At 42.7% G+C, this 12,014-nt stretch overlaps 1 protein-coding gene across 4 annotated transcripts in view; it reads right to left on the bottom strand.

Annotated features, from left to right (window-relative positions):
• Nucleotides 1–12,014, bottom strand: part of PHACTR4 (phosphatase and actin regulator 4) — a 116,319-nt gene that overhangs the window by 23,232 nt on the left and 81,073 nt on the right. For 3 of the 4 annotated variants that reach the window (XM_073564026.1, XM_073564049.1, XM_073564042.1), the window contains 6 exons: nucleotides 9,900–10,052; nucleotides 8,496–8,582; nucleotides 8,194–8,304; nucleotides 7,781–8,095; nucleotides 2,551–3,031; nucleotides 1,054–1,298 (listed from right to left, as the gene is read on the bottom strand). In XM_073564026.1, coding sequence (XP_073420127.1) covers nucleotides 1,054–1,298; nucleotides 2,551–3,031; nucleotides 7,781–8,095; nucleotides 8,194–8,304; nucleotides 8,496–8,582; nucleotides 9,900–10,052 — 1,392 coding nt within the window. The remainder of the gene's footprint in view (nucleotides 1–1,053; nucleotides 1,299–2,550; nucleotides 3,032–7,780; nucleotides 8,096–8,193; nucleotides 8,305–8,495; nucleotides 8,583–9,899; nucleotides 10,053–12,014) is intronic. The other variant, XM_073564035.1, reaches the window with a different exon arrangement.

Raw genomic sequence — 12,014 nt, 5'->3', positions numbered from 1 at the left:
TATACAAATAGATTGATTAAATAATGCGAGTTGATCTAGTCACCAATCTTCCCCTTTACCTGTGAATGCTGGATTGAAGGACAACAGATATGTGAGCTAAGTGAGATATATACAATTAGACAGATATTCAGTCAAGACATCATGACTCCATCACGAGGGACACAGATGTCAGCTTCGGGGACCATGGCCCCAGCTGGAAGAATACAGATCTACTCCATTGACAATCACTGAACCATGGATACGTTTAGGGTAGTCAGGATTTGGACCCACCGGTCACCTGAGCCCCATGCAGGATTGGGACCCACCATTCGCCTGGCTCCAGGGTGATCTTCGGAGAAGCCAGGGTGTGACCCTCCGGGCACCTGGCCTTGTTCTACAATGGACTGTCATCTTCCTAAGATTATCGATACCTCCTCTCTGTGCGTACCAAAGGTGGGGTAGTCGGCTCTGAAGTCACAGCTGCTCTTATCCCGGCAAGTCTGTGGAAGGTCGAGACTCATGTGCACCATCGTGGGTATTTTGCTGGACTGTTCTATGTGTTATTTGCCTGTTTTGTGGTTCAATAAAGTATTGCCAATCAGTTTCACCCTCCCCCTTTGTGTTGTCTGAGTAGTATTATGCCCACGGGGAAAGGAGAGCGGGCGTTCAGTAAGATGATCCCTGCTACATGCGGTTTTGGCTAGTGAACCAGGGCACTCGCTGAACCCCCACATCTCCACAGGCTACAATAAGCATAACTCTTTGAATAGTTGGATTTTATGATGAATTATATTTCTCTTATATCTGAAGAAACTATTTTAATGTGTACCCTACCGCATTTCAAAATATTGCTCCAACTATGGGAGACCTTCTGCCCAGTGCAGAGGAACATCAATTAGGACATTCCTCTTAATTATATCGAAAAACGCAGCACAAAAAATGTTGTAACATTTATAGTTTAGGACTCTTAGAAAAAGTTATTTACTCCTGTAAATGTACATTAAAACCATTTTAAAAAAAAACCCAATCAGATAATCTAAAATCCAAGGACAATTTTTACTGTATTTAACTTACTTGTTGAAGAATCGTCATCCTCCTCTTCCTCCTCCTCTTTGTACAGTATGGGCCCCTCTGAATCACTATCACTAACACATTCATCTTCAGCCTCCTCATCCTCCTCCTGAAGACATGGGGGAATGTAGTTTGGAATTACAGTAACAGCAGGAACATCCCCAATATATACTCTTGAGGCACGAGACATTCCCCCTTCAGGAGAGAAATACTCTTCCCCATTGCTCATTTCTTCATCATCATCAGGCCTGAGAAATGAGGAGAAAAAGAAAAAAAACCTCATGTTTCCATTTACAAGAAAACAAAAATAAGAGGGACAACCACTTCCCTCATATACAACCCAATGGTCAAAATTGATTGTGTGTCTAGTTTTGAAGAAAACCTATTTCTAATAAAAATCCCTTGCCAAGAAGAGGATTACAACAGCTTTTTCTGCTGGCACCTCCAGTGATTTATTATGATCTGATAGAAAATCTGGTAGTAAGGGTTCAATTTTCCTGCAGCACCAGAACAGGAGAAATTAAGAATTGCACAGTTCACAATCAAAATGGGTTGCCTATGTAAAGCTACTCTAGTGTGAAAGACAAACCTTGTAGCCATTGTCCACCAGCAGTGTAACAATCTTCAGCACAGGCCTATTTACTTCTGGCAGTATGATCACTTCACAGCGAGTGGCCTCAAATTCCAATATGCAGAAAAAAAAAAAATTGTAAAGGCACCAGAGTGCCCCAAGCAAATGGGGTTTTGCTGCAGTTTCCTGCAAAACAGGAGGCCTACTTAGACCTGTACTGAAGTAAAACTTGGGACAACCAGCTCACGCCTGCTATATAATGGAAATCCTTGGCACAGGTGAAGCCTGTATACACCCTATAGAAAAAAAATCGCTCCAGCTGAAAATCCAGGTAAAAAATAGAACTTTATTTAAGTGCGAGATTAAAAAATGAATGACATTTTCAATTTCATCTAGCAATGTAATATACATTTCCTAAGCGTTTTTGACTGTAAGCCAGTCCTTAATCATGGATGGGATTTTCTATTGGACTTCTACTGAAGTGTCAGCACTAAAACTGCAATGCTGCACCTTAATAATATTTCAGGACTCCTAACTTAGCGTTCTGCAATTAAATTCTTGATGGAAAAGCCCCTTCAATTAGTTCCTAGGAATTTTCCTTTAAAGGGGTTTTCCCATCTCAGACATTTACAGAATATCCTCAGGATGTGTCATGTCTATTAAATACAGGTTCCAACTATGAGATCCACACCTAGCTCAAAGTCCAGGACCTCATCCAACACCACTGGAAATAGAGAGTTGGGGATGTACAGCCATCACACACATATGGCATACCCTGTGGGTTTGTCACACGTCTGAGACAAGAATAACCATTTAAATTTACATTAACATACCAACAAGTGGACCAGTAAACAATTAGAAATGCGGTGGGCAAAAAAAATATGGGAAAGAACAGAAGCTTTCCAGGAAATGACCATGTAAAAACTTACACTTTAAGAAGCTCTATAGTGACAGGCAAGGATCTCACACGTGTTCTCTCCTCACTTGACGCCACTTCATTGGAAAAAAACAAGAGGGAGTGTGCCCGCTGAGAATTATCCAATGAGGGTATCGGCTGTGGACTGTTTAGAGCTTGCTGAATGCGAATATGAAGAGGCAGTACAGGCGCATTTAGTGGCAAATCTCCTTTTTCCCCTTCTGTGCGCGGAAGAGGCATTACTTTTGGTGGAGTATCTTCGGGAGGCAAAAACGTCAAAGTAGGGTCTTGAGGAGGAAGTGTTGGAGATGGGGGAGAATGTGCTGGAACGTCGTTTGCAAGGACAGAAGGGAGCGACACTGGCCGAGCAGTTTTCTCTCTGTTGCTCATAAGATCCGTAGATGGTGGAAGTCCTCGTTTAGAAGGCAGTGGTGGAGAGGGACGGGACCCGGCAGGTGTGAGGGTAGTCCCACCTATTGCCAAGCACAGTTCCGCTAGAATAAAAATTACAATTATATTTTAAAAATGACCACATGCTAACAAGTGACAAACCAAGTTGAACACTCACAGTAATATTTTTATAATTCAGATTTACCGTAAATAGTTTGAGAATTATATGAAATAAAAATACTAAATATAAATTGTCACAGAGTTATGCAAATTAAAAACATTTGGCATGACCAATTATTGAGGCAGTTTTAGTGTCAAAAAAAGGAATCTGGTCTCCCTTTCTAGACTATGTTCAATGTATGACAGGGCACTTGGGGTTTTCAATATTTTTGAACACCTTTGACACTTCAATCTTTCACCCCACTACAGCCTGATCCTGGTACAGTATTACTAGTATATACCCCTATATCCATTTTGAGGATCTCAAAGAATTCAATTGACAATGTTTTAAAAATCTGCATTGCCTCAGCAGAACTCTTTTCACACACTATATTTAAAGGGAATTTGTCACCCTATTTTTCACCTATCAGCTGCCGGCACTAAGCCTCCGATGTATCCTGAAAGATAAGAAAAAGAGAGTTATATTATACTCACCGGGGGGGGGGGGTGTCTGGTCCGATGGGTGTTGCCGTCCTGTCCGGCGTCTCCCATCTTCTAACGGTGACGTCCTGCCTGCTGCCTGTCCTGCAGTGTGCAGGCGCCGGGAGAGGTCCGGCGCCTGCGCACTGTAGTATTCTGCTCTGCCCTCCACAGGGCAGAGCAGTGTGCCTGCGCAGGAGTCACGACAGGCAGCAAGAAGACGTCACCGTTAGAAGAAGGGAGGCGTCGGACCGCAACACCCATCGGACCAAGACTGGACCGCCCCCCGGTAAGTATAATCTAGCTCCTTTTTCTTATCTTTCAGGTTACATCGTGGGCTTATCTACAGCATTACAGAATGCTGTAGATAAGCCCCTGATGTCGGTGCCAGCAGCTGATAGGCGAAAAATAGGGTGACAAATTCCCTTTAAATATAACAAATTACCTTGGTACACTTTTAGGGAACATTAACAACAAAGTGGTTAGGAAGATATTCCACTCATCAACATTAATCACCAGGGGAAAAAAGACCAACAGAAATTATCAGCCTCCCACGAAGTGGTAATAGGTTACCAGAATTAATTCCCATGATTTTTAGGTGATCAATGTTTTTTAAACTACCGTATATTTATGAATATTTAAAAAAAAAAAGTTTAGGTTGCCAGAGTCCAGGGGATCTGCACTATCTTTGTATATCATTCAGAAAGTGGTCGGCTATATCTCCGGAAACCAGATCGAAGGCTGGTTAGACCAGTGGTCCTCAAACTTTTTAAACAAGGGGCCAGTTCACTGTCCCTCAGACCATTGGAGGGCCGGAATACAGTTTAATAAAACATATGAACAAATTCCTAGGCACACTGCACATAGCTTAATTTGAAGTAAAAAACAAAACAGGAACAAATACAATATTTCAATATACAAAATACCAGTATATACCATATATACTCCAGTATAAGCCAGTGGCGACACCGCCACCTGGCCCTCAACGACGAGAGGTGAGCATGTCTTTTATTTATTTATTCGAAGCAGCCTATGGGGCCATAACCTTTATGGACCATCTTATGGGGCAGCATATGGGGCATAACCTATGGGCCAGCATATGGGGCATAATCTATGGAGCATTTTATGGGGCAGGGATATGGGGCATAATCGATGGAGCATCTTATGGGGCAGCATATGGGCATAATCTATGGAGCATCTTATGAGGCATAATCTATGGGGCATCTTATGGGGCATAATCTATGGAGCATCTTATGGGGCAGGGATATGGGACATAATCTATGGGGCATAATCTATGGAGCATTTTATGGGGCATAATCTATGGAGCAATTTATGGGGCAGCATATGGAGCATAATCTATGGAGCAGCATATGGGGCATAATCTATGGAGCATCTTATGGGGCAGCATATGAGGCATAATCTAAGGAGCAGCATACGGGGCATAGTCTATGGAGCATTTTATGGGGCATAACCTTTATGGAGCAGCATATAGGGCACATTATTCTATGGAGCATCTTATAGGGCCATTATTAACCTTTGCACAGCATTATATGGGGCGTATTTTGTATGGAGCATCTTATGGGGCCCATCATGAACTGTATGGAGCATTATATGGGGCTCCTGATTCAATATGGATATTCAAAAACATTTAACCTACTGATGTCTCAATTAATTTTACTTTTATTGGTATCTATTTTTATTTTTGAAATTTACCAGTAGCTGCTGCATTTCCCACCCTAGGCTTATACTTGAGTCAATAAGTTTTCCCAGTTTTTTGTGGCAAAATTAGGGGGGTGGGGGTCGGCTTATACTCGAGTATATATGGTATATACAGGGCTACAAAAACAATATACCAGCAATAAAATTGCCCACACAGAGACATACTGATTGCACTGCCCATCAATACAGTCTGATCAGTGCTCATCAATGCAGCCTTGCCAGTTCATATCATTTCAGCCTCACAAGTACCCATATTAGTGGAAATCCGCTTTTACCTCAGGCTCAGACTGGTGTGTCCCCAATAGGCAGGTAAATGTCCCCAATAAGAAGAATAGGTACCCAATAGGCAGGTAAAGGTCCCCAATAGGCAGGTAAAGGTCTCCAATAGGCAGCATAGGTCCCCAATAGGCAGGTAAAGGTCTCCAATAGACAGCATACGTCCCCAATAGGCAGCATAGGTCCCCCAATAGGCAGGTAAATGTCCCCAAAAGGCAGCATAGGTCCCCAGTAGGCAGCATAGGTCCCCAGTAGGCAGCATAGGTCCCCAATAGGCAGGTAAATGTCCCCAATAGGCAGCATAGGTCCCAAATAGGCAGGTAAATGTCCCCAAAAGGCAGCATAGGTCCCCAAATAGGCAGGTAAATGTCCCCAAAAGGCAGCATAGGTCCCCAATAGGCAGCATAGGTCACCAATAGGCAGGTAAATGTCCCCAAAAGGCAGCATAGGTCCCCAATAGGCAGGTAAATGTCCCCAAAAGGCAGAATAGGTCCCCAAAAGGCAGCATAGGTCCCCAAAAGGCAGCATAGGTCCCCAATAGGCAGCATAGGTCCCCAATAGGTAGGTAAATGTCCCTAAAAGGCAGCATAGGTCCCCAATAGGCAGCATAGGTCCCCAATAGGCATGATAAACCGGACCCGGCATAAAGAAAAACAACAAAAAACAAAACAGTACTCACCTATGTCCCCCACTCCTCTGAAGAGACGCCCGCTCGACTCAGTCTTCTTCTGGCACAGGTGGCGTGACGTCATCAGGCCGTGTAGGCGGTGTGAAGACAATCGCGTTGTCTGTGCTGCAGATGGAGGGCCGCAAGTCTTCCGAAGCGGCAGCACATTACCTTTCCTCGCTTCCTCGTCGTTCCGCAATTACAGGGCCCGCCGGCATTGAACTATAGTAAAGTTCAATGTCGGCCGGGCCCAGGGGCTGCTATAGCTGAGGTAGGAGGAACAGCTGCTCAGGGCCCCTTGAGACGGGCTGGATAAATGTCCTTTGTGTGGCCCGCAGGCCGTAGTTTGAGGATCCTTGGGTTAGACACTATGCATTGAAAGTCAGATACTAGCATTTTGAAGACTGGACCTTTTCCAAGTATGTATCTGCAGATATTCAGGGACTTTGCTTCTGTTGTTTCCCCCTACTGATTAACATGGGTGATAAGTGACATCTCTCTCTCACTAATCATTTTTTCCTTTTTTCTCCCCCTAAAAGTGTAGCACAGCAATCAGTGTTAGGTTTTAAGTTACTGGGATTGTGGAGGACTGTTCCTATTTTTAACCATAGCTCCTTTTTTGGCTTTATGACAGACTGCAGCATTATTATATTATGTTTTTACTTTTAACATAATTTATCCCCCAAGAAATTATAAAAGAACTCTGGGGAACATTTTTTTTCCTTTCATTGCTAATTTTTCCCCACTGTAACTGGGGCATCCTTTGGAGCCCCAATTACATGGTAAGACAGCCTCCTGGTGTGCCAGGATTCACTGGCAGAGCTGATCAAGCGAAAGCCAGGTCCCACAATAGCAATGGAAGTGCCAATGACTCTGTGCACTACATAGCGCTTATTGCACGCAATAGAAGACAGAAACAGTAATAAATTATCAAAGCCATGATTAGATTATTTCTCAAAGTGGTGTAATAAGGGAGGAGGCAGCATGATGTCACAACCTAATGCTACTATTCGATTGGTTTGCTGTGATAATTATACTATATACAGGGGCAGGAAACAGCACCTCAGCAAAAAGAGAAAAAAAGGAAAAGGTCTCTAGGCTGAAGCCCAGTCAGCCTTGTGAGTAATACGGCCGTTTCCTAGTGAAAGCTGAACAAAGCGTGCTACACTAGAGTGGCTCTTTATTCTAGTGTTCAGGATTCTCAGGTCATGAGCCTCAGAATAAAAAAATCATAACATTTCCATAAAGCTATACTACGTAGACATTGCATATACACAGCAGGATGCAAATTACACAAGATGATTATAGCATTTTTACATAGCTTTAAATAAACTTTCATGTATGAAAGTATTTGCTTGTCGTAGGATCTGGGGTTTTATTAATCCTTCAACCCATAATGCAGCATAATGAATAGGACACTGCACAAAATCATTTTGGACCATGGTTCCTTATAAAACAACCCATTACAAAAGGCATGTGTTAAAGAAGAAGGTAGAATTTAAAACGTTATTTGTCAGAGCTCCAAAGGTGCAACAATCTTTGCATATCTTACCCATTAAAGGGGTGCTGTTACGGTTCTGGGGCTTAGGCGGTGGAACAGGTGGTTGTTTAGGCGCTGTTGGCGGAAGCAGTGTTCTAGGTGCAGGTGACGGTGTAGTGTTCGCTGGTCGGGTCACAGGCTGGGGTTGTTCTGGTCGTTTGCCCTCACTATGATCCTGAGCTACTGAATTTGAGGTGGAAAGTGGTCTTTTTGGAGGAAGAAGTGGCTGCTTCGAGGATTCCCGTAACGCAAGCGGTTGCTTTGAAGATTCCCTTAAGACTTCCTGTGCAGGTTCAATTTGAGAATCGGGACGTGGTCCTACTGAATCTAAAAAGAAAATTGTCATGTGTATTGAACAGATATAAATATTTAAAAAAAAACAAAAAAAAAAACACAGACATGATCCAGCTTGGTGTAGCCATTACCTGGTCTACTGTTCCGTTTCATACTTTTTTCATCGTCATCTCGTGACTCTGTGGGCCCTGGGCTCATATGGCCATTTCTTAAAGGAGGGGACTCTGATTTCACAGAAGCATCTGGGAAATGCAAACAAAAGTCAATGAAATCTACGCAGCATTTATGTTGTTGCAGTATAATTTAGAGCACTGACAGAATGCACACAGTAGCATCAGTTCCACTGGGGCTCAAAATTCAAGGTAGTTTTAATGGACTTCAATTCAGCTGTTAGTAACAAATCTAATACAAAATGGATGGAATTGCTACTTGCCTTCAGGTACTTCAGGAACCTCCACTAGAACCCCTCTTTTTATTAGCTCTTCTCTAGGTTTTCTCATAGAAATTTTTCTTTCCAGCACTTAAAGAGGAAAAAAAATAAAGGCCTTAGTTGATTATACTGAGGTAAAAAAGCCAAAAACACAATTAATGTAGAACAAAAAAAAACAAACATATTTTGAAGAGAACATTTATTGCATGAGAGGTGAAGCACCTGTTTATTTGAATGGGGCAGCACTGTCAACCAAGTATAATGCAAGGGCAGGAATGGTACTGTATCTACAGAAGAAGAAAAATAGACCCTTGGTGGACCCCTTTAAGCCAGAATCGTATTGTGGCCTCTGCATGTAATGCAATCTGGCAATTAAAAAAAAAAAGTCACCACTGCTTCCAAACATTGTAAAGAGTTTTTCTACTCTTGCTTCCTAGTAATAATGTAGCACTAAGAACACTAGAGATTTACAGGAAAGAATAATTAAAACAAAAGTCTCAAAAAAGGTGGTCCACGTGCATGCTAAAGTAATTACTCACGGTGACGCCAGTGACGGATTAAAATTAGGGCAATCGGAGCTAGTACCTTATTGCAAAGGCTCCGAGTACCATGCCAGACTATCTTCATTAATCCTTTTCCCCACCACTGGCAGTGGGCATCCCATTTATTTTTATATTAAACACCCAATGAATTGTAGATGGTTGGGTAAGGGATGGTAGAGAAAGGACATGAAATTGGGGGGTTGGGTGGCATCAGAACATAAGAATTTGCAATGAATTGAGGGGGTAGAAAGTATATATAATTGTGTTGGAGGTTGGGGTTGGAGCAACAGCATGGAATTGCAATGAGTGGAGGGAAAAGACACAGGACAGTCAAATGTAATGAATTGGGGGAGAGGGTGGGATGGAAAGAGGTGCAGTAACTGTTTTTTTATTGGTCCGGGGAATGTAAAAATGGCTAATTATTGTTAATGTGTGTGTGGGGGTACTGTGCTGGCTTATCAATTTAATGGTGTGGTGCAGCTATGTATTCAGGGGCACACTGTGGTGGACTTTGTCTCTGTCGTGGTGGGAATTTTTTTAGGTGGCCGCAGACCCCATTTAAGTTTGAGATCCCCCGACTTAGAACAAAGTATCAGCTTCAACTGCCAAGCACAGTGGCAATTTCCTGCAGTGCTCTACTCCGGACCCAGGTCCTTGAGGGTGATTCACCTTATTGCATGAGTGGCAGAAAAAAATGCCAAAGGGGCCGCATATTAGGTACTGTTGTGTCCAGATATGTGTTTTTATGTAAACGTACAGCATACCGAAGCAATGTGATATTATGGTACTTTCTACCATTACAACCTTTAAATATTGCATCTTTCTGATAATACAATACAATACACAAACTATGCACTTTTACAACTACCTTCTGAAGTCTCACGAAAGGTATCACTGCTCTTCCTCTTCCTCCATTTCCAAGGTTTGAAGAACTTTCCTATCCCAGAGAACTTGCTCTTTCTTTTGGTGGGTGGAGTTGGAGGAGCTGGGGGCACCATAGGAGGATCCCCCTCCTCAGCTGTAAAGTAGGGAAAAAGACAACTTAGACTTGAACAGATATTTTATGTATAGAAAAAACACCATTTCTAAAGCAAATCTCCTTGGGTTAATATATAGTGAATCACTTTATGCAACATTTCAGTATCCAGAAAGAAACCGCTCCCACCACTTCCTCCTAGATGTTTCTACAATAACGTCAAGATGCCTTTTAAAATTATGTGCACAGTCAAGGGACCATTAAGACACACTTAATCCTTCTCATATTCCCTGATGATTGAACCCCAAGACAAACCTAAAACCAAGCATATTTTTACCTTGGTGCAGAAATGGTCTGCTTGCATTTTCATGAAGCCGGATATAAACTACTCTTTAGGTGATATAGCTTCCAGGCTCGCCTGCACTCTATCTTTCCGGAGGAGAGTCCGTTGTGTTGGAGATACGGGGAGCATGAGGGCGATTTTTACACGTCTTTTGGTCCTGTAAGCTTCTATTCTCTTTTTGGAGGAAAGTGATGCGAGCGATAAGCAAAATCACAAATTTCATAATCAGACCTGGATCCGACTCTTATCCTTCTCCATCACTGACATTACCTTAAAAATCTACAGGTATTCGATTTTAAGACATCTAATAGCAATTGTAAGAGAGTGCATTCCTCTTTTCTGGGAAGGATACTATTGCAACAATTTCTCTGGTTTACCAAAGTATAGGAGGTTATGTTAATGGAAGAAGTTGCTTCCACGATAAATAACACATGATCGTCTCTACAAAATCTGGTTTTACTGGATGGAATTCAGAACGTTGGACGACTACCTGGCCTTTATAGGGGGAGAACTGAACTGTGTCTTTTGGGTCTCATTTGGGAACACTTTCATGCTGCTGTAGCTCCCTTAAACCCCTTTCCTGACCAACTTCCCTTACGTCACCCTTTTCTGGTTTTCTCTTCTTTATGCTTGTCTGGTCTGTTACAAACGGCTTTAGCAATTTTATTTATGAAGGAAAAGCACAGTTTTTTCCAATGAAGCGAATATTAAATGATTCAGAAATACACTCAATACATTGTTAATGTGGTAAATGACTATTCTAGCTGCAAACGTCTGGTTTGTAATGCAATATCTTCATAGGTGTATAGAGGCCCATTTCCAACAACCATCACTCCAGTGTCCTTATGGTACTCTGTGTTTGCGGTGTAAGAAGGCTAATTGATGGTTAGAATACCCTTGAAAACCCTTGTGCAAGTATGTTACCACAGCTGAAAACAGTTTGGCTGATTAGAGAAGCTATAATCCTGACCTTCCTTTGAGCTAGTTGAGAATCTGGAGCATTACATTTGTTGGTTCCATTAAACTCTCAAAATGGCCATGTTATGGTGTGATATGTTATGTGGGTATCATTTTGTGTCTATTTATATTTTACGGATTTCCATAGTGTTCTCTTGTTGCCCTGTATCATTCCGTGTATTAACCTTATTGTCTAGCGTCTCAATTACCTTCCAAAAGTCTGATAATTGAATGAGCTCACTTAGGCTGGAGTCACACATAGCGACTCACCAGCGATCCTGACAACGATATCAATGTGTCAGGATCGCTGGTGAGCTGTCAAATAGACAGCTTCACCAGCGATCAGCATGCGTCCCTAGATACCAGATGTGTACGTTAGTTACCAGCTCCCTGCATCAGCGCGCTGGTAACTAACGTACACATCAGGTATCTAAGGGACGCACATCCCTTGGATACCCGATGTGTACATTAGTTACCAGCAGATCGCTGGTCTCCCACCTGTCACACGCAGCGATGCGTGGTGGCCAGCGGAAGACCAGCAACCAAAAAAAAAGTCCTGGCCTTTCCTGCAGCGATCAGCAGGGGGGCCGGTCGCTGATCGCTGTCACACACAACGATCTCGCTGGTGAGATCGCTGTTGTGTCACAAAAATTGTGACTCAGCAGCGATCTCGCCATGTCTGATGGGGCCTTAAACGGGGTTTT

The sequence above is a fragment of the Dendrobates tinctorius genome, unplaced genomic scaffold (assembly GCF_039654945.1).
Source record: "Dendrobates tinctorius isolate UK_male_01 unplaced genomic scaffold, ASM3965494v1 ptg000015l, whole genome shotgun sequence".
In the NCBI taxonomy this organism is placed as follows: domain Eukaryota; kingdom Metazoa; phylum Chordata; class Amphibia; order Anura; family Dendrobatidae; genus Dendrobates; species Dendrobates tinctorius.
The sequence above is the reverse complement of the archived record's forward strand: the minus strand, read 5'-3'. Positions and strand labels throughout refer to the sequence as shown.